The sequence below is a fragment of the Aristolochia californica genome, unplaced genomic scaffold (assembly GCF_029961685.1).
Source record: "Aristolochia californica isolate CCGP_79_NKW_82.1479 unplaced genomic scaffold, dmAriCali1.0.hap1 SCAF_3, whole genome shotgun sequence".
NCBI classification, from domain to species: domain Eukaryota; kingdom Viridiplantae; phylum Streptophyta; class Magnoliopsida; order Piperales; family Aristolochiaceae; genus Aristolochia; species Aristolochia californica.
The window spans coordinates 7,049,568-7,076,221 of record NW_027181992.1 but is presented as its reverse complement, the minus strand read 5'-3'; the positions used below and the strand labels follow the sequence as shown (position 1 = coordinate 7,076,221).

General features: G+C 39.2%; 1 protein-coding gene across 2 annotated transcripts in view; it reads right to left on the bottom strand.

Annotated features, from left to right (window-relative positions):
• Positions 1–740: 740 nt before the first annotated feature.
• LOC137960529 (brefeldin A-inhibited guanine nucleotide-exchange protein 5-like) overlaps positions 741–26,654 on the bottom strand; it is a 33,905-nt gene continuing 7,991 nt past the window's right edge. The window contains exons 5-35 of one of the 2 annotated variants that reach the window (XM_068808175.1): positions 26,197–26,449; positions 25,737–25,858; positions 25,589–25,647; positions 25,373–25,430; positions 25,182–25,266; positions 24,841–25,080; positions 24,672–24,730; positions 24,472–24,541; positions 24,323–24,391; positions 23,969–24,091; positions 23,770–23,823; positions 23,591–23,679; positions 23,278–23,374; positions 23,074–23,172; positions 22,672–22,863; positions 22,196–22,306; positions 21,927–22,111; positions 14,853–15,467; positions 8,421–8,838; positions 7,816–8,055; positions 6,981–7,104; positions 6,733–6,881; positions 5,949–6,305; positions 5,648–5,814; positions 5,273–5,547; positions 5,018–5,181; positions 4,024–4,140; positions 3,746–3,882; positions 3,343–3,661; positions 2,989–3,084; positions 741–1,170 (exon numbers count right to left, since the gene is read on the bottom strand). In XM_068808175.1, coding sequence (XP_068664276.1) covers positions 1,099–1,170; positions 2,989–3,084; positions 3,343–3,661; positions 3,746–3,882; positions 4,024–4,140; positions 5,018–5,181; positions 5,273–5,547; positions 5,648–5,814; positions 5,949–6,305; positions 6,733–6,881; positions 6,981–7,104; positions 7,816–8,055; positions 8,421–8,838; positions 14,853–15,467; positions 21,927–22,111; positions 22,196–22,306; positions 22,672–22,863; positions 23,074–23,172; positions 23,278–23,374; positions 23,591–23,679; positions 23,770–23,823; positions 23,969–24,091; positions 24,323–24,391; positions 24,472–24,541; positions 24,672–24,730; positions 24,841–25,080; positions 25,182–25,266; positions 25,373–25,430; positions 25,589–25,647; positions 25,737–25,858; positions 26,197–26,449 — 5,215 coding nt within the window. In that variant the 3' untranslated portion in view covers positions 741–1,098. The remainder of the gene's footprint in view (positions 1,171–2,988; positions 3,085–3,342; positions 3,662–3,745; positions 3,883–4,023; positions 4,141–5,017; positions 5,182–5,272; positions 5,548–5,647; positions 5,815–5,948; positions 6,306–6,732; positions 6,882–6,980; positions 7,105–7,815; positions 8,056–8,420; positions 8,839–14,852; positions 15,468–21,926; positions 22,112–22,195; positions 22,307–22,671; positions 22,864–23,073; positions 23,173–23,277; positions 23,375–23,590; positions 23,680–23,769; positions 23,824–23,968; positions 24,092–24,322; positions 24,392–24,471; positions 24,542–24,671; positions 24,731–24,840; positions 25,081–25,181; positions 25,267–25,372; positions 25,431–25,588; positions 25,648–25,736; positions 25,859–26,196; positions 26,450–26,654) is intronic. The other variant, XM_068808176.1, reaches the window with a different exon arrangement.

Below are 26,654 nucleotides of genomic sequence, written 5' to 3'. Positions count from 1 at the left end.
ATGATGAAGGCCTAAAATCAACACCTCCAGATCTTTAAACTGGAAAAGTCTGTAGGGTCTACCCTGCCTTCATAGGGTATATGTAGAAAACAAGGGAAAAGAAGACACTGCAATCATCTTGATCTCAAGATAATTTAGTGTTGGTTTATCTCTTTTATCTATCCCATTCTTCTATCTTACTATGCTTTTGTGCCAATACGGAAGTACAAGAAAAAGAAACAATTAAACGGGATATCCTACATAGTAGGAAAGAGGGGGGTACTTCCCCTATAGATGGGGATCACCACTCCCGACTAGGTTATCTAGGCAAGTGAAAAACCTATCAAAATCTATTTAGTCACCCAGGTTATGAATAGTTATTGGTTTTCTACTCTATTAAACCTAATAAAATAAGTAGATCCAATTAAACGCAATCCAACTAACTGATCTGATCCAGGTCTGATAACACTAAACTTTCCCTTGAAAAAGTGAAAAAAAATTGCCGATATAAACCTATGGGTCGGACAGGGTATGTCCATTAAATTAGGCCAGCCTAAGGGATAATAAGTTTAATAACCTTTTTAGCAGAAACAAAGACTCTTAAAATCAATAATAAATTGGCCTCTTACTAGCGACCTGGGAACTGCTACACATGCGCCATCGCCATCGCCATCGCCTTCCTAGGAACTGCAGATTGTCATCTGAAAACAGTTTTAAGATAATAATGCCAGATTTGATAAACATGACAGTAAAACGGAAAATGGCCGAAGACAACTCTATAGATAATAAAGAATAAGAGCTTAAGGAGAAATTATTTTATACTGTACCGTTAGCCTTGTCACACAAGTAAGAATATCTAAACAATTTCAAACTCTTAGACTTCCATCAGCTCCCCGCCTCATTGTTAGTCTTTTACACTGCATCGCCTAAAAAACGCCAGGACTTGAGAATCCCTTCTCAAATGAGATAAAGAGACGATGTCCAGATATCATCTTCAAAGCGCTGGAGCAAGGCAGCAGGTGAGAGGCACATTGCTTGTGCCAGCTTCCACACAGCAATAAAGCATATTGCTCTGAAAAAACCACAGTTTTACAGAGACAATTGTATGTGTATGTATCATCAACATGATGTTGGTAAAAGTGCAGTCAACTGTGCTGTAAATAGATCTCCAAGAGCTCCTCGGACATCCATCTGGAAAACATAGTCAAACAAGCATCTTCAATAGTTCAATAACATGCAGGTTTTTAATATGTACTGAGAAAATCTATTTACTGATCGACCAATCACAAAACCCCACCGCAAATCAGTGAAAGATGAAGGAATAGTACTTTTTTCCTGAAGGCAAAAAATTTTTACACTTGTAGTCTGGAAGTGAGAATCCCCTGCTTCCCACCCTTTCCATGATTGATGGACTCCGTTTCCATTCTTTAAATACCTTATCAACCTAAATAAATGTAAAGTTGTCCAGCTTTGGGGAAGCATGCAAGGTAAGATGCCTAGGATTGCATGAAGGGGCTTACATGGTGTGTCAAAGAGTTCTTTCTAAAGGTGAATAGCAGACTCACAAGCATGAATAACATAATGTAAGATTGTGCTTCATAGAAATGATAGCTAAGACTGAAGCCCTTCACTTTTTATTTTCTTTCTTATTCAGATCAGAAAAGCAGTAGCAATCTTTAACGGGTTTTTACACTCACAACAACAATGCCTTATTTCCTTAGACAAAGAGAAGATTCCAAAAAAGAAAATTTTCATAAAATACATTTGTTAAAGCTTTTCATAGTTATTTCCCACACAAGTGGAAAAAGGCTTCTTTTGCTTCAAATCCAAATTTCCTCTTCAAAACATTATGGAAAATTACTCCACAAGAATGAACGAAGCCTGGAGTATGACACCTATTCTGGCAGTCTACACGGTTTTCCATGTCACAACTAAAAGATGTCTTAACTTTCCTCCCTTGTCTCTCCTCCCACCTCCACCAATGATCTCCTCTTCTCCTTCTATTTTTTGTTTTTTCTCAAATTTCTTCTCTCCTTCTTTTCTTCCTCCCCTCTTAATCTTCTTTCCTTCTCCCATTCTCTTTCTAAGAAAAGAAAGCTAGGAGCAACTAGCAGTTGACCACCAACAGCAGCAACATTGTAGTGGTTGACTGAAAACAGATGGACCAGCAACTGGAAGAGAAGGAAACAGGAGGAGAAGAGAAGAGAATGAAGAAGAGAAAGGGTGGATCTGCAAAAAGAAAGGTAAATCAATGGGGAGGAAAAAGGAAAGAAGGCAAGTTTGAGGTTTTCTCCCAATGAGCTGGTCTATATAACATGTAACACCGCAGCATGCCAAATAAGCGACCATGTCTACCATGAAAATTTAGACACACCACCCCTCCCCATCTCCTCTGAACAATAGGGGAGGGTTCCCTTGCCCTCCCTAAGTCATGAAATGGCAAGAAGGGAAGGGATCCCTCCCCCAATGCAAAAACATAATGGGGGAGGGGAGCAAATCCCCGCATATCACCCTTCCAACAGACCAGGGGAAAGACTCCCTCAATTCAAGTTTCCTTTTTCATTATTTTTTTTACAATGACATCATATACGTCACTCTAAGTCAACCGGCTTGACCTGGGTTCACCTGACCATGTCAATGACTAGATAGGTTTTTATAGCACTATTTTAGATGTCATAGATCACTTCTTTTCTGAAAATGATGTCATAGATCACTTGATTTGTAAAATATGTAGCTACAATCTAGTTACCTATATGTCTAGTCAATATGAGTTAAAATATTATTTTGTAATTTTATGATTATTTGAATATTTTATTAAGTTATGTCTTAAAAATTTTATATGCTTATTTACCCATGGATAACCAGACCCCTAACCCATTCCGAATGAAATGGGTAATGAAATTAAGGATAAACAGAATGAGAGTAGGATAACCCTTGACAGTTCTACAAATTATCTGTTTACAACCATACAAAAAATACTAAACAACAAATAGGTACTGAAATGATTACCTGATCACAACAAACTAGTTTAGTGATCAAAGGATAAAACTCGCTTAAATGTCTTCTGAATATCTGACTGTTCATCAGCGACATCCCCTTAAGCACCTGCAAGAGTAGGCACAATCATTGGCATTCCTCATTGAATGGAACAAGCAGCAATTATAAGAATAGAAGAAAGATGAGACAATTTTTAAAGATTTAAGGAGAAAAATAACTTCTCATAACAGCAAAACTGATCAAAGACTAGGAGTTTTTACAGTGCCTGATACTAGCAGTTTTGCACTTCATTCTTCATCTTATGTCATGGATGAACTACAAATAATTGGACTACAGAAAGAATTAGATAGCAAATATGTAACATACCTTTACAATAATAGGAGCCCTTAGCTCAAGAACCCTATGAATGTCCACCCCTGAAGTCTCTCCTGTGCTAGGCTGGATATCAGATGCCTCTTTCAGTATTTGCCCACAGAAGGACACCAGTTTCTCCTCAGCAATGGCCTTCAGCTTCCCCTCCTTGCTAGCCACTCCAGCACTTTCGGAGTCACTGACAACAGCATAAGAGCCGCTGTTGTTCATCTGATCTTCATTGCCAGTATCACAAACTGAGGTTGTCTTTTGTAAGATATCCAAATAAATGGAAGTTCCAGCTATTTCTTGCCGAAGAAGATTTAAAGGTGACCTGGACAACCATACATTGATAAAAAAATAAGTATCCAGCTCACGCGCTGCAGAAAGAAACACAACTCAAGAAATATGTATTTACCTTTCGGAAGGTATATGATGCATACGCATTCTAAGATTTGAATATGAATTATATGAAGAAGCAAACTCAAGTACCGACAGCAGAATGTCCATGACAGCAATTTTTTGAGGAGCCTTTAGCATGGTCCAGTATTTCTTCTGAAATCATTTGGGAAAACTGCCTCAGTAATGCATATAGCATGTAACCAGTGAGAAATTATTAAATTTTCACACGACAAAAATAGATAAGATGAAATGAAAACACCATATCATGATAACGAGTTTTAGAAAGATTTTAACCTGAATGCTATCAATAGCACCAAGCAGTAATAGTTGAGTTATGCACTTGCTCCTTATTGTCCCTAGCAGTGGATTTTCCTCCTCTTCCGTGGGAGTAGGTTCGACTTCATCTGGAATCTGCAACATATTAATTGAGATAGGAATCATCTGCCCCCAGAGACGACAAGTATTTACTAGTAATAGTGTGACTGCTGAAAATGACAAAAAGCAATAGAACAGACATGGATTGATATTTATAGTACACCAAAAAATAATTAAAATTAGGATGTTAGGAATGAGTACAAAAAAACCCAAATATGTGAAAGGAAAATGCACTCCCAGCTCACTTGTCTTTTGAAATGAAAAAAACTCCTGAAGTTAATATTTAACTTTCAGTTTTGAGTCCCAATTAAAAGAAGTTAATGCCAGATTAAAAGCTGTGTATGACTTTTGCTTAGAACATACAGATCCTATCACTTCTTATTTGGAGATTGTAGAGGAGGAAAATAATTCTTGTAGACAATCCCAACATAGACAAAACAAGAATTTTGAGATACATCTGAAATAAAAAGAAAAGAGACTGACAAATTATTGAAGATTTGAATACTTCATCTCACCAAAAGGATAGTCTAAACCACCAATTCTTGAACAGACAAATGTCCGTGTTCTTTGACAATGCAGCAAAAACATAAGTAGGAGACGCAAGCTGACAGCTCAAAATTGGTGATGGGTAACTTACAAAAACATCAAGGGTTACAAAGGGATCTTCAGGATATTCAATACCCTAACTTGCCTTAAGTTTGTCCTTTTCCTTGCTTTTTTTTTTTTTTTTTTTTTTTTTTTTGAAATCTTCGCTCTTTGAAATTTATGAAGTATGTTTTCCTAAATGACTCATTAGTACCTACGAAAATTTTATATTAACTTCAGCTTTTTTTTACTGGATCCTCTTATGTAGGATCCTAACCAAAAACTCAGAACAACAGCAAAAACCGAGAATGAAACACTACAATAATACCTTGGTAGGTGAAGATGGTACAAGAGCCTCTGCAGGACGGTTCCTAGATTTAGAAGTGAGATTTCTGAGCAACAGATTGTCCATCATATTACCCATTAACCTTTGACCAAATGTTTGACTCCGTTCCAAGCTTTCAGTTTCAGCAGGTTTAGGAGAAGAGGGCCCTATAGAATTTCCACCAAGTAGTACTGAGCAAGAATCATTTCTTATTGAGAAAACAATAGCATATACAAGAAAAAAAAGTTAACTCCAAACCTTCAGATTCTTCCAATTTTATTTGGGAAGCCGTTTGTCTGTTATTATCAAGCCTAAACAAAGAGCTGAGGTCTTTCTGAGGACTATCGCTATCACTCATAAGATTCTCAGAGACCTTTCCATTGTCCTGAGGACCCACTCTGCCACTATCAGCATTAGATGAACCATCATTTTGGCTACCAGCTGAATCTATTGCAATAGTAGGATGGCCACTTGGGTTGTCCAAACCTAAAGAGTTGAGCAGTTCCAGGGGTTGTGTTGTGTAAGTTGCATCCCTGATGTTCACAGATCAAACAAATTGAGATGACAAAACAAAAAGTTAAAAAGAACCGAAAAAAATGGTAACTGATCAATTTTATACTATCGAAGTCATACCTAATGCTTTTCAGTAGAGTGTCCCAGTCATTATCACTAAATTGGTGACCTCCAACTTCTATTAGATGTACCAATGCGGCAAGAGAAATTGAGACCACAGATTGGTCTGTTTTTTTGGCACAATCCAACAGCAATCCTAGGAGTGGGGGTAGCATAAATGACACCTCCTATGCAAAATAAAAGTTTAAAAGAAATCAAAACAGAACAGAAATGCTCATTTAGATAGTGCAATAAATAAACTAGCTTTTTCCATTAGCTGAGCAATTTCAGAAAACATAGACATGCAAACCAGTGTAGATACCTTATAAAAAGTGTTGAAAAGATTGCACAATAACTGAAGTGAATGGATGCTGGATTCACGAAGCCACTCATCACCAGAAGAGACAAAGCCATCTTTACCAGCATGTCTCACATGATGAAAAATTGGGAAGAGAACTCGATGAAAGATGCTCTCCCAGAAAGTTGAGGAGAACTTATGACCTCTCTCATTCAGTAAGTCAAATAGAACCTCCAGTGCACAGTTTCTGACCTCAACTCTGTAATCAGAGGTCAGATCAGACAAGCCCGCCAGCATTGGAAACCAATAATGCTCAGTAACATCAAAATTTGACTCCACGCCAGTGTTGACAGGTTTGAGTGCACCACCAGGAATGAGACCCTGAAAAATAAAGTATTAAAAAGAAAAATAGTTTTAGCCCAAGTTTGCCTTATGAATCAAACTGTCACCTGGTACCAGCATTGTCATTTTTATTTTTATTTTAAAAAAAGCATAGTCATAAAATGGGGAATGCCACCAAAGAATGCAGTATGGAATGCCGATAGCTGTAAATATTAGAATATTGAGATATAAATTATTCTAAAAGTTTGACAATACACCAGATTGACACTAATGAAACAAAGGTTAATAAACATAAAAAGATCCAATTTCCCTAATCAGTTGGAATGTCAAAATAAAAATAAGGTGCCTCTAGGATGACACAAGACAGAAAACTATTTAAGCATTTGAATTTGTGACCATGCTTTTTCTTTGCTAAACATAAGAGAAAAGAAATAGAATAGCAAAAATACTCCACGGAAAGTCAGACCTCTGCAAGGCGATCTTCACAAATACGCAAGAGAGCAATGGCCTTCAAGCTAATGCGGGGAGAGCTTTTATTATTGGCAAAACCAATAAGACAATTAACACAATCCATAAAGCAGTCACCAACGACTTGATCAAAGTGTTCCAAAATCACTGCAATTCATGGCATAAGAAACAATGTAATCAAGTTACTTCATTATAAATAGAGAATATAACAGTGTCTTTTAACCTACGCACAAATATGGTTCCTACCTTGTTCAACATTTTCGAAGGCACTTTCAACAATGGGTTCTGAATCATCATCTGCAGCAGCTGTAAAAATCATAAAGACACTACGCCACCCTGATTTTATGCTTCCAACCTTTGATTTTATCATCTGAAAAAGAAACCAAAATTAATTGATAATTCGTTTTTCATTTTATTTCAGATATGCAATATGTTAAAATTGGCCAGAATCTATCTCAAAATCACTAACCAAAGTTACAAGACCTATTCCCAATGTATAAGCCTACCATCATCCAAACTCCTAACCTATGGGACTATTCACAATGCCCAAATAACCAACCTGAGACACTGATTACACTTATCGCCATAGAATGGCAGGGCCTTTACCCAGTAACACTTTTCCTCACATCCAAGCCCAAATGAACAAACCGACTTAGGGCATAGAGAATATATAGATAAGCCACAGAACAAGAACAAACCTGGGTTCAGTTGTTCCAATAGCATTAAAAGTTAGGACAGGTTTATTCCAAAATGATTAACCAAAGTAAGAAGCCTCTTCCCGACATATATGTCCTGGATCATCTATACCCATAACCAAAGTGTACTACTCACCCGTTAACAACCCCTCTCACATGTAGAAATACAGCCTAAAACATGGACTACTTATACAGGCCATAGAATAGTAAAGTTTTTTATGTACCATCACCACAAAGTTTAGCGAAAAAGAAAAAATGAGGTGGAATCAAGATTTTATCTTTTCTTTACCTAATATAAAGCTCTCCTCAGTGCAATTCCATTGATAAATGAAAGGATGTGTATATCAAACAATGAAAAACTAAAAATCTGTTAAACTTGGATATACCTGAACAATGCAGTCAACAATGAGACCACGTATAGATTGATTACGACTGTTCCTCATGAGAACAACAAATGGTTTCAAAATGTCATTCTGGAAAGTGAAGTTAGTGAGCTCAGCACGTTCCAGGTACTTCATACCAAGCTGCCTTAATGAATCAATAGCATACATTGCAATCTTTTCATCATGATGACTCCCAGCAGAGATAAAATGGTTAGCTAAGACAGACCATATCCTTGCCCAGACCTGGAATGTTCATTCGGAAAAATGTTAAGCATCTTTATATCATAAGGTAGCACAAAACTCATTAGTCAGTGTCATCAATGCCTTGCCAAAATAATATTTGGTTCAGCTACCTGAATCAATAGGATAACAACTGTTTTTACTGATCCCAGTCCAGTTTCAAGAGAGAATTTTGTATAAGCACAGGCAAATTATCTGTGTATATACCTTAGGCCATCTAAGCATTTCCCTAAAGTTCCTTTATAACCCCAATGGATTTTATTATTACATGATATGCCCTGGCTTTCATGTTAACATACATTTGCAATGGTAAGACAATCTATACCATGGAATTTATAAGAATAGGTACAATGAGAGAAAGAGAATACCATGCGTATTCTAGCCATATTATAGTAGCTGATCTCCACAAGTTTCTGCAAGCTGAAAACACGAGCTGGTGTTTGTTTAAGCTCTTCGGCTGATACACCACAGAGAGCTGCAAAGAACTCCACCACAGAATCACTGTGCAATTTCGCACTGTTCACAAATATTTGTTCTGCTGGTTTCCCAGCCAACTCCTTAAGAGACTGAACTACTGCATCCTTGGATATCTGATTTGATCCTTGCATCACAGTCGAGGTAATAGCTGGAGTAGAAGTAATGTATTCCAGCCGAGAAACACATTCCAGAACAGCATTCCAAGTGTCTTGTAGACAGTCTATCCCTAGATCACATAAACCCAACAGAGTCCTCAAGGCTTCCACATTTTTACTCCGCATCTCCTTTGGAGCATGTAAGAAAGTAAATCTGTACAAATGTAATCCAAAATGTTATAAGTAGAGTAAGTCATAACAGCAATGACAAGAAAATTCCCACTGTAATCAAGACACTTTTTGAGGATCTATGAAGGTTCTACAAGACTGGTTTATTTTTATTTTTATTTTTTTGAAAGTTTTATTATGCAGAACAAACAACAACCAGAGGTGAGTTCCCTTTACAATAAGAGATTGAAGGGAAATACCTTGTTTAGCAAGAGAATCAGCTAAAGAGGTAGTTGATCTCAGTACATGAGTCCAGAAACAAGCAAGATCTAGAAGAATGATCCAATTAAACTAATTGTAGCACTCAACACATTAAACTATCACTCAACACGGGTCATTCCTACTGGAAATAGTTGCCTAACAAACACAGATGCCCAAAATCAAGAGCAAGAAGAAGAGAATATAGAAGCCCTGGATGAACAGAGACCTTCTTCATTGGCAACAATTGGCAGCAATTTAATTATCCAGCTGGGTTGCAAGTAGATGTGTGCCGGAGTCACCTCAGACGAGCCCAGGACACAAGCCTGACTTGCTGCAATTCACGAGAGTGAAAGACACTCATCTTTCAGCAAAACAATTTCCCAGTCAAGTCCAAATGATAACCAGGGATCAGGTGTAACAAAAAGGATTCCTACAATCTACTCACACTAGATTATCATTCATGCGGTGTCCGGCTTCAGTTTGCTTCAAGATTGATGCCATTTGTCGACGCTTTCTCTGGAGAGGCTCCAAAAACACCTTTAGATACCATCTAGTTAATTGGAAGGAGGTTTGCTTGCCTCACAATAGGGGTGGTTTAGGCAGAAGGATATGAACAGAGTCCTCCTGCCCAAATGGATCTGGAATTTTAACGTCAAGCACAACAGCTTATGGAGAGATATGGTTAGGTTCTACCTACAGTTTTTCGGGCATTGGTGGAGAGAGGGTGGAGCCACCCGTCACTTATCCCTGATTTGGAAATCAGTATACAAGTTGCTCCCCGTCTTCAGGTTTGCAACCTCTTTCTTCACTGGAAATAGGAGGACTCTCCTCTTCTGGGCAGATGAGTGGTGCGGCCCCCGCTCCCTCTCAAAGGACTTCCCGAGGCTATCCAGGGTGGCTAGGAACCTTAGCTGCTCAGTGGCAGATTTATGGAGCAATCAGTCTTGGAGTCTTCCATTTCGCCGGGGGGCTGAACGATAAGGAAGCCAACGAAGACACCTTCAGATACCAGGCTCAACTCAAAAAACTCACATGGTATCAAAGCAAGTTGAATGTATGAGTCAAGGTCTAGTTTGAGCTCCCCAAGTTATTTGTGTGTCATGTGCTCCATGAGATAGTCTGTTGTTGATTTTTAGGACTCCATGATTTAGGTCATGGAGAAAAATGAGAGAGACACCATTGGGAGAAAACTGGAGGTTATGGACTTGATCCAAACCCTCCCCCATAAGGTATATTTATAGATATCAAAACTACCAATATTACAAGTATACCCTTCACCCTAATAAGAGTGAAGAAGAGACAAGAAATGTAAACTAATTACATCAGTGCCACCCTAATTACATCATATATTCCAACACCCTCCCCTCAAGCTGGGAGGTAGTGGCAGTGATCCCAACTTGAACCAAATAACATAAATGTAGTAATAATCCCAACTTGGTAGTAGCGATGTACCAAGGATAAGTACGAAACTGGACACAAACTCTCAAAAGGTAAAAATGGGTGATAAAACATAAGTCGAAACCAAACTCAAAGGATTTCGAACGAATATAGTGAAAATAATCACTAAAGTGGGTAATGTCTGGCATTCACAAGACGGCGATAAAGACCCACGGGTATATATAAAAAGTTTCAATGGACTTAAAACACCCATATGAATAAAAGGGACCAACCAAATCAATACTTTAAAAGGGGTAGCCAATAAGGGTAAGTGAGAGTCAAATAAAGGATGGTAGGAGAAGGAGTGCCAAAGGGTAATGGGTAATGGGTAAAGAGGAATATACAATGCTAAGGCCACCATGTGATTTATTTGTCGAAGAAATTCAGAATTTGCATCAAACGAACCAATGCCAACGATAGTTAGCAAATAATGAACCTAAGGCAAGCAACCGAGGAGTTCTTCTTCAGAAATAATGTCTCAATCAAAGAGACACAATAGCAGTAGCGGAAATGGGCCAATGCCCAAATAACATGCACCATATGTGCAGTTGTATAGTAGCGGATAACCGGTAAATAATAGAAATCCTTAAGAATAATAAGGACACATGAAATAATCCGCAACGTGTCCATCAGTAAATAAGGAAGTTGCACCACATCCGGGTAATAATCCACAATAACAATCTAGCCGGAGAAAAAAAAACCGAGTTGAACGGAGTAATATATCAAACCAATATAGCTGAGTCCCAGGAAAAATAGGTAAAAACCTTATGACCCGGACCTGTATAACGAGCCAGAAACACAAGTGGGCTAAGTCGGGTTGACCCGGCGGGTCCGGTCCAAGACTCAACAGCCGACTGAACCGGCGGTTTAAATCAGGTTTCCTAACTTAGGAAATCCGATTTTTCATGATGTTCCTCCTGCAGAGTGGAATGGCAGAAACCAGAGGGAAAGATCATTGCGGTGCCGGCTGAGGCAAATATTTCCATAATGGAAAATCAATAGTGCCTGAAATAAATCACTGGCAGATAGACGTTTCGTCTTCCTCCCCACGGCACCAGTGATTGCAGAGAGTCAGCATCGCGGTAAGATGAATCGACGAAGTTTGGGGTTATCTTCTCCAACAATGGCAACAAGACTGAGATTCGCGCAAATCCGCGAGATTATTTTTCCCAAATGGAAACAAAGCCCTTGCTCAACCTCCTGGCCAAACACGGGAGCGAAATAAGCAGAGGTAGAGCTCTGCTCTGATAAGGGGGTTCTGTGTGGCGGCGCCGATTGGCTGGGCACGGTCGACACTATGTCGAGGCCAACAGTGGCGACGGTGAAGAGAGCATCGACTGTGGTTGTGGTTTTCAATGGTGATAGGCGACAGCATCAGGAGAGACGATGATACGGTCCTAGTTGACCCGGATTAACTCGGCACGGTCCAGGTTGACCAGAACAAGCTTGGCCCGGATTTAATCTGCGCTTCCAAACTTAGGAAGAAATATTAATTCGGTAACAGTGTTTCTTCCCCACGGCGCCAAACAAAACCAGAGATAGCGATGAGTAGCATATAGTGACGAGCAATGAAAATTCAGGAAAGTCAATCACGATCTTCTAATCAAGCTCCAACCGAATAAAAATCAATCCAACAGAAAGATAAAAAAATCGGAAACTTATGGGATCTGTTTCTCGGTATGGAAATGCCAACGGCAATAGAAAAATAGAGATGGCAATCAAAGGAGTTTCCGAAATCTTCTGTTAATCAGCTTAACAGCAGAGAGCCGACGGCTCCTTCTTCCCCACTCGCTTCCGAACAGAGCGGGACAACAGTGAGATACAGCAGCAACATAAAATAATAACGATGACAGCAATGGTCCAGCAATAAGCGATCATGAGAGCAGAGAGCCGTGCAGATTCAGCAGAGGGCTTCGAAGTACCAGGCTGGATTTTCTAATGATGGATTAAGTTCCAAAAAAACTTCCAGTAGGATACGATTTATCAGCAACTTCCGGCAAAGAGCAATGCACAACAGGAATAAGCCGAGCAGATAGAACTTCCAGAAATAGAAGAGCAGTCATGAATCAATTAGCAGCGATCATGTATAATCAATAGAGATTGATGGCAATAATCTAGGCGAGACAGTGGAAGACTTCCAAAAATAAAAACACACAGCAGCAGGACAACAATGAAAAAAGGAAAAATCTGTTGTAAAGGATTTACTTATATGCTCCTTCGTCGTCTCCGCACCAGCAAATATTGAGATTATTTTGAGGCCAGAGAACCAGAATAGCAATATAAAAAAAATAAAGTGAAGTTCCAGCGATGACAAAAAATAAAAAACAAAAGAAAAAATTGGTTTCTGGAATTCTAAAAAAACATACCGCTAGTCCTGAAAATCAATGCTCTGATACCATGTTGATTTTCAGGACTCCATGATTTAGGTCAAGGAGAAAAATGAGAGAGACCATTGGGAGAAAACTGGAGGTTATGGACTTGATCCAAACCCTCCCCCATAAGGTATATTTATAGATATCAAAACTATCAATATTACAAGTATGCCCTTCACCCTAATAAGAGTGAAGAAGAGACAAGAAATATAAACTAATTACATCAGTGCTACCCTAATTACATCATACATTCCAACATCTGTGTTCCCCATGAGAGAGTCTATCCACGTCTCAGGCCCATTATGTGTAAGCCTGGACGTGAGGGGGCGTATTGAGTGAGAAAAATTCCACATTGAAAAATAAGAAGAAAATTTAATAGGTTATAAAGTTGAACAATAGGCCTCCTAAGTGGTTAGTCATTTTGGGATAAAACTAGGCTCAACTCAAAAAACTCATTATTTGAAATGGAGGAAAGTCTGGTGCAAGGGTGGTGACTGGTGAGGCTGGAAGGAAGCTTCGCATGCAATAGAGGAACTTAGACCAGCCGAAAGACATGTGAGTGGCCTCCGGGATGGCTACACGGGCCATCATGGTATGGCCCCGATACTTGACAATGCGGCATTTGGTGGCATTTTTTTTCGATAAGCAGTGATGAAGCTAAAGTGCCAAGGACAAGTCTAGAGCTCCTTGGACCTTGGTGGGCAATCATGGTCGTTCTTGGTAGCTTCCGTGAACTGAGTGATGAAGGAAGCGCAGGCCACAGTCGGGACAACAATGAAGGAATGCTTCGCCCTAGTCTTAACCGTCACGCGAACGCATGGAATGGCACGGAGAGCAACCCGTGTGATTGTCAGCACGGTGGGGGCAGTAGACGAACCGGAACCGGATGGCGGAGGGTGGTTCGGCATCGTGGGGAGGTCTATTTTGGTTCAGTTGTCTACTAACTGTAATTCAGTCAGTGTCGTCTTCGTCGGTCCTCAAAATGTCACACGGAATGCCTAGCCGAGAGCTCATGATCTCGTCGTCTTCGTTGCAGCAATGGAGAGATGCAGAAGCATGGACGGACCTTCCATGGTCATGTCTCTATTGTCTGTGTCTTGCCGTAGAGGTGACCTCAGCTGCTCTGCCAGGCTTTGACCCCGAGTACGGTGGGGTGGACGCTGGCGGTTGTCGCTGCGATCGGGTGGTGATTCCGATTGAGGGCATCTCTCATCTCTCATCTATCCACTTCTTTATCTTCTTAATCACCAATTTTGTGTAAGCTTCATCTTCCAATTCTGGCAAGGTCCTTTCCCCAGATTAGGAAATCATCTTTAGGGGTTGGCTTTGGCAGCAGTTCCAAGGGAAATTTGAAATTCAACAAAATAAAAAACTTGTGAAGCAAAATCAAGATTGGTCTATTGCAATGGGTGAGTGTGCTAAATACCATGCCTCCGATTCCAAACTGTCACCTTCTTCACTCAAAAATTTTCAACTCTGATAATTGTAGAAGGAGATTCAGAAATGGTGGATCTCTAGGTTTGCAAAAAAAAAGCCCCCTAAATTCATACTCTAACACATTAGGTGAAAAAGGGTATCTCTTGCCCCATTCAGTGACTGGAAGCTCTGCCTAACTTTAAATTTTGGGCTATGACCTGTAATTTTCTTTTGAAGCCTTAAGATTTAAGTTTGTATTGTTTTTTTTTCTCTAGGCAATAAAGTTATTCGCCCATTCTGCCCAAAAATAAAAAATAAATAAGTACATGAAAATAATAAAAATAAAAAATAAAAACTATTTGCAGCACATTGATCAAACTACTAGAGCTATTATACAGGCCCCTTTTCTTGTTGGCCCTTTGACAACGGGGCCCACCTAAAATGGCAAAAGAGTAAGTATATGCACAAATTCACTGGATCACAATGCAGGAAATACTATTTTGGTGCCTTCCAGGAAAGAAATTCGAAATAATTACAGCACAAATGGTGTCTACCAGAGTGACTAAATATTTACCTCACAAGAGATGTCAAGAAGGCATAACGCATGGTATCCATTCCAAGAACACGAGTGATGTGTATTCCTGACCTGAAACCCTCCATACAAAGAACAACTCTGGGCTTATTATCACCTTCCTCCATGGTGACTGAGAAAGCAGCAAGCACAGGCCACCCTACAGCTTCAAGCATTGGCTTCACAAGTTCAACCTGTTGAGCAGTATAAAAGACACCTCTTTTCCCCCCTTGCCTTTTGAAAAGAGCTTGTGTCTGTTTTATAACATCTTCATTCTCTGTCTTAATGTCAGTTGCTGATTTTCTTCTTGGAAGAGCCAAATTAAGAATACTGACCAGCCTGCCCCTCTCCTCTGTTTCTGGCCTTTGTTTACTACTCTTTGTGTCATTTTTCATCTTTATTTCTTCCTTAACAATTGAATCATAAATTTCCTCCAGGAGCTCCTTCGGAGCACAATCTTCTGCATCACTCATCATGTTCATGCGCAAGAAATCAGACTTAGCCATCTTAGGCCAAACCATTGGATTATGAGCATCGGTGTTCAACATAATCACTGCATATGCAAGAACATATGCAGTATCTGCATTCCTGAACAGTCCTGGATTGTCCGCACAATATCTGCAAAGAAATCACATAAAAGAAAGAATCATAATGTGCATGGATCACCTGAACTGGCAACGAAAAAGCTATTCTACAGAATATCATTCATCCCCAGAACATAATAACAGTTGTAGGTCCTAACATTCACAATATCACAGATCAGATTATTTATCATTTCATATGCATCAGATCATGGATGTGATCACCCTGAAGTTTTTTAAGTGTGATTTCTTATAGAAATAGTGCTTATGATGAGATACCAGTAGCTGTGTTATAAAATTCAAGACTAGACTGGCTAGTTGAACCTGGTTCAACAGGACCCAGTCCATCTCCCAGATCACAATTACATAAGACCGCAATTGGGTCAAGCCGGTTGACCAGGCTAGGTTTATTGATTCAACCAGTGAACCAGCTGAAGCGCCTAATCAACCTAATATGCACTTGTGTAGGGACCTCACAGGGGAGGGGCCCCTGTCACTCAGATCACTGGCAGGGAAGAAACCCTAGCCTGCCCCCACTGTCAATGGGGAGAAGGGCAGAGGCTCTCTCCCATTGCTAAAAATGCAAAAGGCCCTCCCCAAGATGCAGGGCAGGGGAAAAAAGCTCCCCCAATGTGTATTTTTCTCTTTTCTTAATTTTTTTAAATCATAAATGACACTATCCAGTTCAACCAGCAGTGAAACCCCATTGATCTGGGTTTAAAGGGACCAAGTCACCTCGTCGATCACCGTTTCAAAAAAAATTGGGTTTTTACGACATTGTTTTTTTTTTAACGAAAACAGTGAGAATTTCATAAAAGCAGGAGAATGTTCATAGGCTAGCCTACCTACCTATAATAATATGAAAATAATTAAAAATACATAAAAGACGTTATGTAGGATCAAGTAGAGGAAACTAATCTCCCACAACCAATCTGACTGAGTAACAACTACACAGGCTAGCTGATCTGGCATGATTTGGCACTCCATGAAGTATGCAACCAAGAGATCTGATAACAACTAGTAATGTGACAAACCTCACCAAAGAAATGCAATAAGCACCAAACTGGATGCCTATCAGGGCCAAACCAAAATTGCTCTAACTTACGATTTTTTTTTCCCAAATTATGTCATTTAACTAAGCTAGAAAAGACTTTGTATGACACTAAGATGAAAGAGTTGTGTACTCAGCAAAAGTGAATTTTGTTATGTGTTTCTCATGATGTGCACATGTTTTTGATAAACCATCTCATTTTGTATAACAATAGAATAATAACAAGATTAACACCACTAAACTGAAGTTTTCGAAGAGAAATACTAGCCACTATAGCCTTTAATCTTCGATATATCTCATCCACATGATTAATACCACATAATAAATTTTTTTATTTTTTGAATGGCGAAATTGGTGAATTGAGAGAGAGATGAGGGAGAAAGGGAGAGTGAGGGAGCAAGGGGAAGAGCGAGAACTGAAAAATAGGTGATTTGGGGAGAAAATAGAAGAGAATGGATTTCTGGAAGAGAAGCAGCTTTGCTGCCTTAGAATCCGAGCCAGAAAGGCCCTTCTTTCTTCTCTATAATCAGGGTTTAAAAGAAGAGATTGTGAGCAAGAGAGTGAGGAGGAGAATGGAGATCAGCATGGAGGAAGACAAGAGGAGATCGAGAGATAGAGAATGCTGATTTGTTTGGGATTTTTGAAGGCAATGGTAGAACCGAGTTCGCTGCGGAGTGGAAAGGAGAGAATGGATGGCAAGTAGTTTCAAGGAGTAATGAAATGTAGGTGTTTTCACTATGAAGGTACAATTCTTAAGATTGAGGAAGTAGGACCAAAAAATCAAAAGAAGATCAAAATCTTTGTCAGCAATGGAGATAAGTCTTCCTTCATAAAGATTCTAGTAGATATTGGTCACCTATTGGTACAACAGATGGAATCAATCTTACAAACTTACGATGGAAGAATACACAGCAAGGAGGTCTAAACGAGGGACTCACAATATGTCATTTCCATCTTCCACTTCCCAAGGACAGAATGTAGATCATCCACACTCATGCAACCAATATATTGGCCAGAATTCACATCCCTCAGTCCACAGATGATGGTTTCAGCTGGTTTCATCTTAATGACTTTAAAAACCTTCCTACAAAAACCTCGCAAACACCTATTACAGATACTCTTCCACCATCATGTGCAGATTCAAACCACCAGACAAGCCCAAACACACTACCTGAAGCACCTGTCTGAAAAACGTCACCCAATATTCAGATACAATACCACTTGTCAGATTCATTTCCAAACCAATTTCTTATTCAACTTCCCATATCTCTTCATGAAAAGGGAAGACAAAAATATTCCATCTTCCTGGTTACATCAATCAAATGGAGTCTACATAATGCGGAATTGCTTGGAGATCAAATCTCAGAACACTGGAGTCTCTCTTATTCACCCACAACCTTCTTTTTGGGCAATGGAAAATGGTTTATTCAAATGTGCTAGATCCTTTCTACTTGAAACAGTGAGTGTCTGATTTCATGCACCAAAATTGTGGAATGGCATAAAATTACTCCTATGGAGCCCTCTGGAGTTTGGCTAATAGTGATTGACCTCCCTATCGAGAGCTATGGATTGATGAAGTATTCCAAGCCATTGCCAGAAAGTTTGGCAAACTCGTTAAGATCGATGACTCCACCAGCTTGAAGAAGAGGCTTGACTTTGCACGACTGCACATTCAACCTTTCCACATCGTTACCAAAACTCATTTGGATATTTTTCTAGGATCAAACTTATTTGCAGTCCCGATCATGCCAGAATCCGGCACTGGACCCTAGAAGAAGCACAAAAAAAACAATATTTGGAAGCAAAAAAGGCTAGACCGAGTCAAAGTGGAGTTTGTCATCCAATATCTAGTGAAGGTGACTCCGACCCAATCACACTTCCATCCTTAGCACACTATGCGGCAACAATTTATGAGCCAAATTCGAATTTCAAATCCATGGAGACAACCCTGACTTGCCCTCAGAACTCTGTCCCAAACTGCCCACCTATCATCGTTGCCAAAATAATTGCTTTACAGCCTGGCTTACCTAACAGTCCTAACCACATCTTTGACATCTTTCACCAAAATCAACAAACCTCTCAAACAAAACTGTAACTGTCATCACCTAACCTTTCCACACTCCCCTCCAAAACAATAAATGACCTACCAAATCAAGAAAGCACTTTGGCAATCCCCAATCACCATAATAACCCAATAACTCCCCCTCAAAATTCGGTCAACATGTCACAAGATTGTCCAACTGCCAGCAAGGCACTTTTATGAGACCACCCAAAGCATATCTCTGAATGGACAAAAGTGAAACCCCCCAATTGGCAACACATCATCAAACCCTTACCAAAACCTCCTTGTCCACATCCAATGCTTTGGCTTTCTCTTTCAGCTACACCCAAAGACAATATACAAACCAGCATACACCTGAAACTACTTTTGCCCACATGCAATGCTTCGACTTTCTCTTTCAGATACACCCAACCCAAATAAAATAATCATAATAAACAAGCAAACACCTCTCTCCTCACAATTCTAGGCCAAATCATGGATATTAACCTTCAAATTCAAACATTTATCAGCCACCAGTGCTCTAAACCTGAAAGGACATAACTTTGAGGAGCAGCCAGAAGAAGTTACAAGTGGAGAAAAGGGAAAGGAATTGATGTTGGTACCAGCAGAAGAGAAGATCCTCAACTCTCAAGCAAAAATCCCGGCCTAAGTCAATCACCAATCAAAAAGATTACTATGATAGTGAAACAAGGGAAAAGATGTTTGAAATTACTAAAAAGTTCAATTCGCCCATGAACAAGGAGGTCAAAAAACCTAGAGTAGCACAAAAAAGAAAAGAAAAAAATTATCATCGTCTCTTGGAATGTCAGAGGAGTTGACAGCCCAATAAATAAAGCTGCAATTCAGCCTTTCTCAACTTCAAAAAGGCTCAAATCATCATCCTTCAAGAAACAAAAATCAAATCCATGACAGACTCCTTAGATACCTCTACCCTATACTCAACCCCACTGAACTGCCCGTGATGCTAGCTGTGCTGTCAGCGGAATTCTGGCTGCTTGGAACACCGCCATTTTGGAAGCATTGGATCGTAGAGTTGGAAATTACACTGTAGCTGTAAAATTCAAGGAAAGGGAGGCCCGGACCAGTTGGTGTTTGAGAGGCGTCTATGGCCTTGTAACTGTAGGCACTGTGCTGAATTCCAGGAGAAACTCTCAAAATTCATGGATGATTGGACATCACCTTGGCTTCTTGCAGGTGATTTCAGTACAATCAGATACTGCAGTGAGAAATCTCCTCTTGCCCAATGCATTACTGCATCCATAAGGAAATTCAATGATTTTAACCAAACCAACAAAATGGTGTTAGACGATAAACACACACAGAAACCTTCCCTGGTATCCCCTTGTCCTGAAAGAAAATGGGAGGAAACAACGAGTCTTGGCTCATTGGGCATGGTTCCTCTAGCCGCCTCTCCTATCTAGAGGTACATAAACAAAAAGTTTACTCAATTCACCTCCCACATCAGATACTTCCCTAGAGATGGCTCTCATATTCGTTTTTGGCTGGATAGACGGTCCACTGATGCACCTCTAGAAGATCAATTTTCTTTGCGTTTCAACCTCACGAGACATCTAAATGCTCTTCTATCCAACATACTTATCAATGGTACATTCAATGGCATTGATTGGAGCCAGCCTTTCATGCATGATCTTAATGATCGGGAGGTTGTAAATAAGTAAATTAATGAGCCTACTAAGCCAGGAATTCATAATGCATAATCACCCCAACAGGCTCATCTAGTGCTCAAATTCCCATGGTTCCTTCACTGTTTCTTCATGCTACACCAACAATAACCACAGAGAACACTTCTCCTTCCTCAACGGCATCTTCTTGGGCAATTTGAGGTCCTCCCAAGGCTAAATTCATTCATTGGAGTTCTCTTCACCGAAAAATGCTCTTATTCATCATGGATCTCAAGTCCCTAGCAGGGTTTGTCCTCTTTGCCACCTTGTTGATGAATCAATTGACCACCTTCTTCTCAATTGCTAGCGCTCTTGGTGCATTTTGTGCTTCTTCTTCAGCAAGTTTGAGATTCCATTTTGCTTGTCTGATTCTTTTTAAAGCCTCATCCAGCTTGGTGCCGACTTCAAGCTCCCTACTTTTGGTTGTATCATGTCCCAAGCTTGTCTTACTATTGTTCCCTGGAACCTATGGAATGAGAGGAATCGAAGAATCTTCCAGAGCAATGCGTCTCCATGACTTAAAGTTGCTGAAAAAAAACCCCTCTCAGGTCGCTGCTTTTTTTTATGGAATGTGTGAATATTAAAAAAGAGGAAAAGAAAATACAACCTATAGGGTGGGACCACCCTCTCAGGTCGCTGCTTGACTTAATTCTCTTTCCATCTATGAAGAAATAAGCACTGATCGTGTCAGTAGTTGCTTGTATCAAGTATCCCACCTCTCTCATTTAAGCCCCCCCTTGGGTGAAGTCTAAAAGCCATTGGAGCCTAGAACTACAAAAACTCAATTTTGAGGGTTCTTCTCTTGGCAATCTAGGACCTTCTGGATTTGGTGTTGTTTTCATAAAATCCTTGGGTACCATTATGGCTACCTATGTCGGCTCCCTTTTGGTGTTCGGAGATAAGTTCCAAGGCCCTCTCCTCATTGTGATCAATTGATGCTGGAGGAAGAAAGAGCCTCCCCGGCATCACTCGTCCTGTTACTTTGAAATTATGGAGCTTGTTAATTCTATTGTTTGGATTTGGAGCCATGTTCATAGAGGAACTCATAGGTTGGCTGACTCCCTCACTATAGAGGTGGTTTCCCTCCAATCTCCATTGTTAGGGACCCCCCATTGTTGTAATTTTTGCCTTTGTGCTTAAATAAATCAAAGCTTCCTCAAAAAAAATAAATAAATAAATAAATAAATAAATAAAAAATAGTGATTGGATTCCACATTGGCAGTAGTCTGAGCAGCTCTAGAGGGGATTCGCCTATTTAGGGATTATTTCTCCTTTAATAATTGAAGATGACTCTTATGGCTATCTATCCAGCGGGAAAGGGCAACACCAAACCTCCTTGGTGGTTTGACAAGCAACTTCTTCAAATTGCCGACTTGGCAGACTCTCTACAGATCTTTTGCATCACACACATTGTTCAAAAAATTCTGAGGTGGACTCCCTAGATCTCGCTTCAACACCTTGTCGTCTCTATGAGTTTCCCTCTATAAAACCCAATCTTATGTATTTTCAATTTTTGCTTTTCTTCACTCTACTTTGTTTGTGGTTGTACAAATATCTTTGACCAAGGAAGAAAAGATATTGAACCATTAGATAAAGTTTATTATGCATATTTTTGGTCAATCTTCAAGACTTTTTGTGTATTTAGGGTGAAGCACATTTGCAGCAAAGCAAGACAGGTATATTATGCCAAATGAAACATACCGCTCTGCAAATTTTTCCATGATCCGGTCAATCTTTTGGGCTTCTCCAGGAAGGCGAAACCCTCTGAGAAACTCACGAACAGCAACATCAAATTTCAATCCTGAAAACTTCATTGCATCAACATAAGCATGCATGACAGCAAGCGGAAATTCCTCATGTTGCCCCAAATAGTCACCAATCATAGCCTGCAGAAGCTTTTTATGTCAATTCTTTTTATTCCAAAGACAAAAAATGAAAATGTCTGAAAAATGTTGAATATGTACCATCACCTTATCCAGACTTGATGTATTTCTCAAGAACTCAGCTACTGATATAGGTGTGTTGTCAACCAACTTATTTGATATAAGGTACTCTATTCCCTTTGATGCCCTTCTATTGAACTACATAAAATTTGACCATCACGAACACAGAAAATTTGATGGCATTAAATTAGCAACCTTAGATGTCAGAAACACTGCAGAACATAAATTGGTACAGGTTCCAAATATTGCACAAATGAAGGTTAAGCTCGATAATAGATGCTGACAAAAAATTGCATTTTCTCTTTAACAGTAAATGCTCTATGCCTTTGTAAACATTGAAGGCTGCACAAATGCCTACTTGTCAGCTATGTGGAACCTCAGGATAAGAACTTTTTGCCTTTGAAAGGGGAAAAACATTTTCTTCTCTTTCCAAGGTAACCAAAACATCCAACAAAGGCAATCAAGCCAGTGGCTACCAAAAGATGTGAAACCAAAATTATTACCTCAGAGATTGCAGCTTCCAATGTAGATTTATGAGCCTTAGCCTTCTCAAACTGAATTGTCACATCCTCTCTACCTTTTAAGTCATCTGCACCAGCATCATCTTCCAGAAGTGGGATGTTCCTATTATGTTTTTCAGGGTCTCTTCGTGATTTTTCCCAATCCACTAGTGACTTAAGGACATTCACAAGACACTAAGACAGGATACGAAGTGAGACATTCATCAATAAAATAATAGATTGAGGGAACAAAAAAACAAAGCAGGAAGGTAATATATTAACTCGCTTCATCATGCTTATGCAAACGTCATGGCAGCAATTATATAACATGCAGAAGCCTATGTAGCAAATCATAAAATCAGAAACCACTTTCATATGATTGATGTGATGACTAAGTCAAAGTACCTGCAGGGATGAACCCTTAACAGAAGTTGTTTGCGATGAATTAACTGCATTTGGATCAGCATTTACGGTCCCTTGTGCTATCTTTGACAGGGAATGAACCTGAAGCAATCAACCAAGACCATGTCTTAGCAGTATACACAATACTCAGGAAGAAATCCATTTTCATAATTGTCAGTACCAAAGGAGTCAGTTGTTCATTGTTACCATGCGTTCAAACAGGTTAGGTGCCTCGAGATCACAATCATAATTAACAAATATGTCAACCAGCAATTGAGGGTCCTTGCAAACTTTCTCAAGCATCCTGCGAGCCAAAATAATAACAAAAAGAACATCATTGCAAAGAACGATTTTTTTGGGTAGCTGATCAGAGCATATGATGGTATCCATAGAAAAACATGTTTTTCTCTCCGAATAAACACAGACTCCAAATGACTCCAACAAGATAAGAACACACAGTTTCATCCTAATTGAAGCTTATACTACCTTAGAACCTCATTCTTCATCCAAAAATACCTACCGTAGAACACTTGTTCTTTGGTACAAGGGAGTATCTGAGCTATCCAAGGATCTTACAATGATCAAGGGAAAGAAGACACCAACTTCACCCTGGAAAGTGATTTGTAAAAACAAACAATTAAAACATGACTGTAAACCTTATGCAAGACAAGAATAGGGGGTCAAATTTGAAAAGCACACCTTAAGACTTTCTCTAAATCTTAGCAGAAGCACAGTGAAGATTCCAGTTCCATGCTGTTAGAAGGAGAAGACGGAAAGCACAAAGAGGTTACTGTCTAAGCAAAGTAAACTATCATGCCAGAAGATGCTCATATGTGCATTGAGCAAATAATCTAAGTCAGACTTGACTAAGAACAGACAACTTGAAATACTTTTGAACCTGGAAAACAGCTGGAGATGAAGAAACACATGCCCTCAACAACGCATAAGAAAGATATGCTTTGACAGAGTCAATAAAATGGAAATTCTTGGTGAAGGAGTGACTCACCCCCTCTAATAAACCCTGCAAATATAGCAAAAATCTCAAGTCCATAATGGCATACTAAATAAACACCAAATGAACAGAAACAACGATCCTCAAAAATTATAGAAACCACATCTGCAAGCAAGAAACTGGCCTTAATCAAGGTAAGCAATTTTGCACATCAGCCAGTCTCAATAACCATCTTTTCCATGCTTTAAAACATCACACATACTAAAAAACAAAAAAAACTTAAATTGAATCAGAATGAACCTGCAAGAGTTCAAGAGACAAAAGTCTTGTCTTTATAGTAACCTCATCATTCTCTTCTTTCATGCCCATCTGAAACATATGCATTTAGAATAAGATATATACAGAAGAATGTTTAGTACTACAATGAAGACTAGTGTAGAGCAAGATACCTTACAGAGGGTACGAAAAAGCAGTAAAGCATCACGATGCCCAATACTCAAGCTCTCAAGATCAATCCCACTAGAGAAAATCATAGGACATAACAGATCAAAAACTTAGGTGAACACAATAATATTTACCTTGAGCAATCACAATATTGTAGCAGTAGAAGGTGAACATAAAACCCCACAAAATATCACCCTCTCCATACCGTGATATCGCTTTTCCATCCTCAAGATGCACTGCCTTATCAAGAACAGCTTCAAGACCCTGAACAAACAACTACACCATTATAACCGCACTAAATAAAAAATACATGACAATTAAGAGTATAGTCAGAGGAACATGAACCACAGACTAATATCTTCAGAAAAGAGCACCTTGATATCAGCACCACCTGCCAAATTTTGGAGTTCTTCCACAGATGCAAGAGATGTATCTTTTGCCTGGTTCAGAGAAAGTTCATCTCCTAGGGTAGTTTTCTTCTCTTCATGTTCATGCTCCGTGATCTCTCCATCTTTTGATTGTAGCTGTTCTCCAGGAGTAACATCTCCACTTACAGAACCACTAGTAGGTGAAGCTACAGAAAACTGCATACCTGACAAGACATTGTTGAGGTTCTGGGAGAGAAAAAAATGTCTAATAAAATTTTTATCACCATAAGTAACCAGCAGATTTAAGACAGATTGACAGTAGAGGCAGAGCACTTAGTTTGCCATACCTGGTCAGATTCCATTCGCCTAAACACTATACTGATCATTTGGGTCAACATTGCCCTAGATGTTGCTTGATTTATAGGATTCTTGCTATAACATCCATATAAGAATTAGAATCATTTCAACAACATGAAAAAGGAGTAGTATTTCCAATTCAAAATTTCAGATGCATATTAGAAAGATAAGAACAACAGACCTGTTTAGTGCAATATTATAGCATATTCTGATCACCCCTAACAAAGGTTCACCATGCACTACATTTGCAACTCATATCATTAGAATATGTAACTTGAATGAAAGGAATAAATTCATATTCTAGTGCTACATGTTAGAAAAACTGTGAATTGAGTCTCGTCAGACTTTATAATATTACAGAAGTTAGCTTACTTCCTGCATACATCCTCTAACATACCTCTGAACTTCATTGATGCTACTGCAGTAAGAAGCACCTTCAGGACTTGCAAGATAGTGCTGCAAATACCACAGAAACTTATCCATAAAATACAAGTATAGCTAGAAAACGCCACAGAAGAACAAATAGAGATAAAATAAGCATTTACCGGTCAGACGATGAATTATCAATGCATCCGCAGATCATGTTAAGAATATCAGTGAATAGTGGAGAATTTTGGCCACCTTCTAGACCTGGATCTCCTTCTAGATGATCATATGCTATGAGTTTCTGTGTTTAGAGCATTTGCATCAGAAGAAATCTTTAGTTATTAACATAGGAAGCAAATGACATGTCTATAGATAATGCAGTCTGCAAAATCACCATCATCATAGCCGCATCAAAATTTATAGTGAAGTTGACTAACAAATTAGAACCCCAAACATCCAGAAAGGAACTTATCACATTAAATACAGGAATCAACTAAATATGCTATCTTAAAAGTCATATATGAAAAGACAAGTACATCAAATAAAAATGAAGTAGTACCGTTTTCTTCTTTCATTTTGAAGCATTAGCATGAATTTTTAAGTAATGAAAACAACATAACTTAGAAGAAAAATACTTACATGCAAACAATCAAGAGCAGATTCAACAAGTTTTACGTTCTTTGTTTCAAATGCAAGCCGAAGTGGCTGTAAAACAAGTTCTGCATCAGCCCCCTCTAGGGTGTTTCCTGCACTTGACAAGAGTGCATTAATATTTGGGCTCAACTGCACTGACTTCTGACTGTGCTCTGCTCCAACAACTGTATCTGACATTGAGCCAGGACCGTCCAGATTGCTTTTGTCATTTGGTGCTTCGCCTCCACCAGTAGAGATGCTATTAAAACATAAACCGGATATGAAAACAACTTCAGGAAGCAGCTAATGTGAACCAATAAATTTGATAACTTTCACTTATCAAACAACCAGTAATTGTGGTTTTGATAGATCAGAATTAAATATTGACACATGCTCCATCCCTCCCTCTCTCTCTATCTCTCTCTCTCAACCTCTCTTTCTATCTCTCTCAGTTACCAGAACAT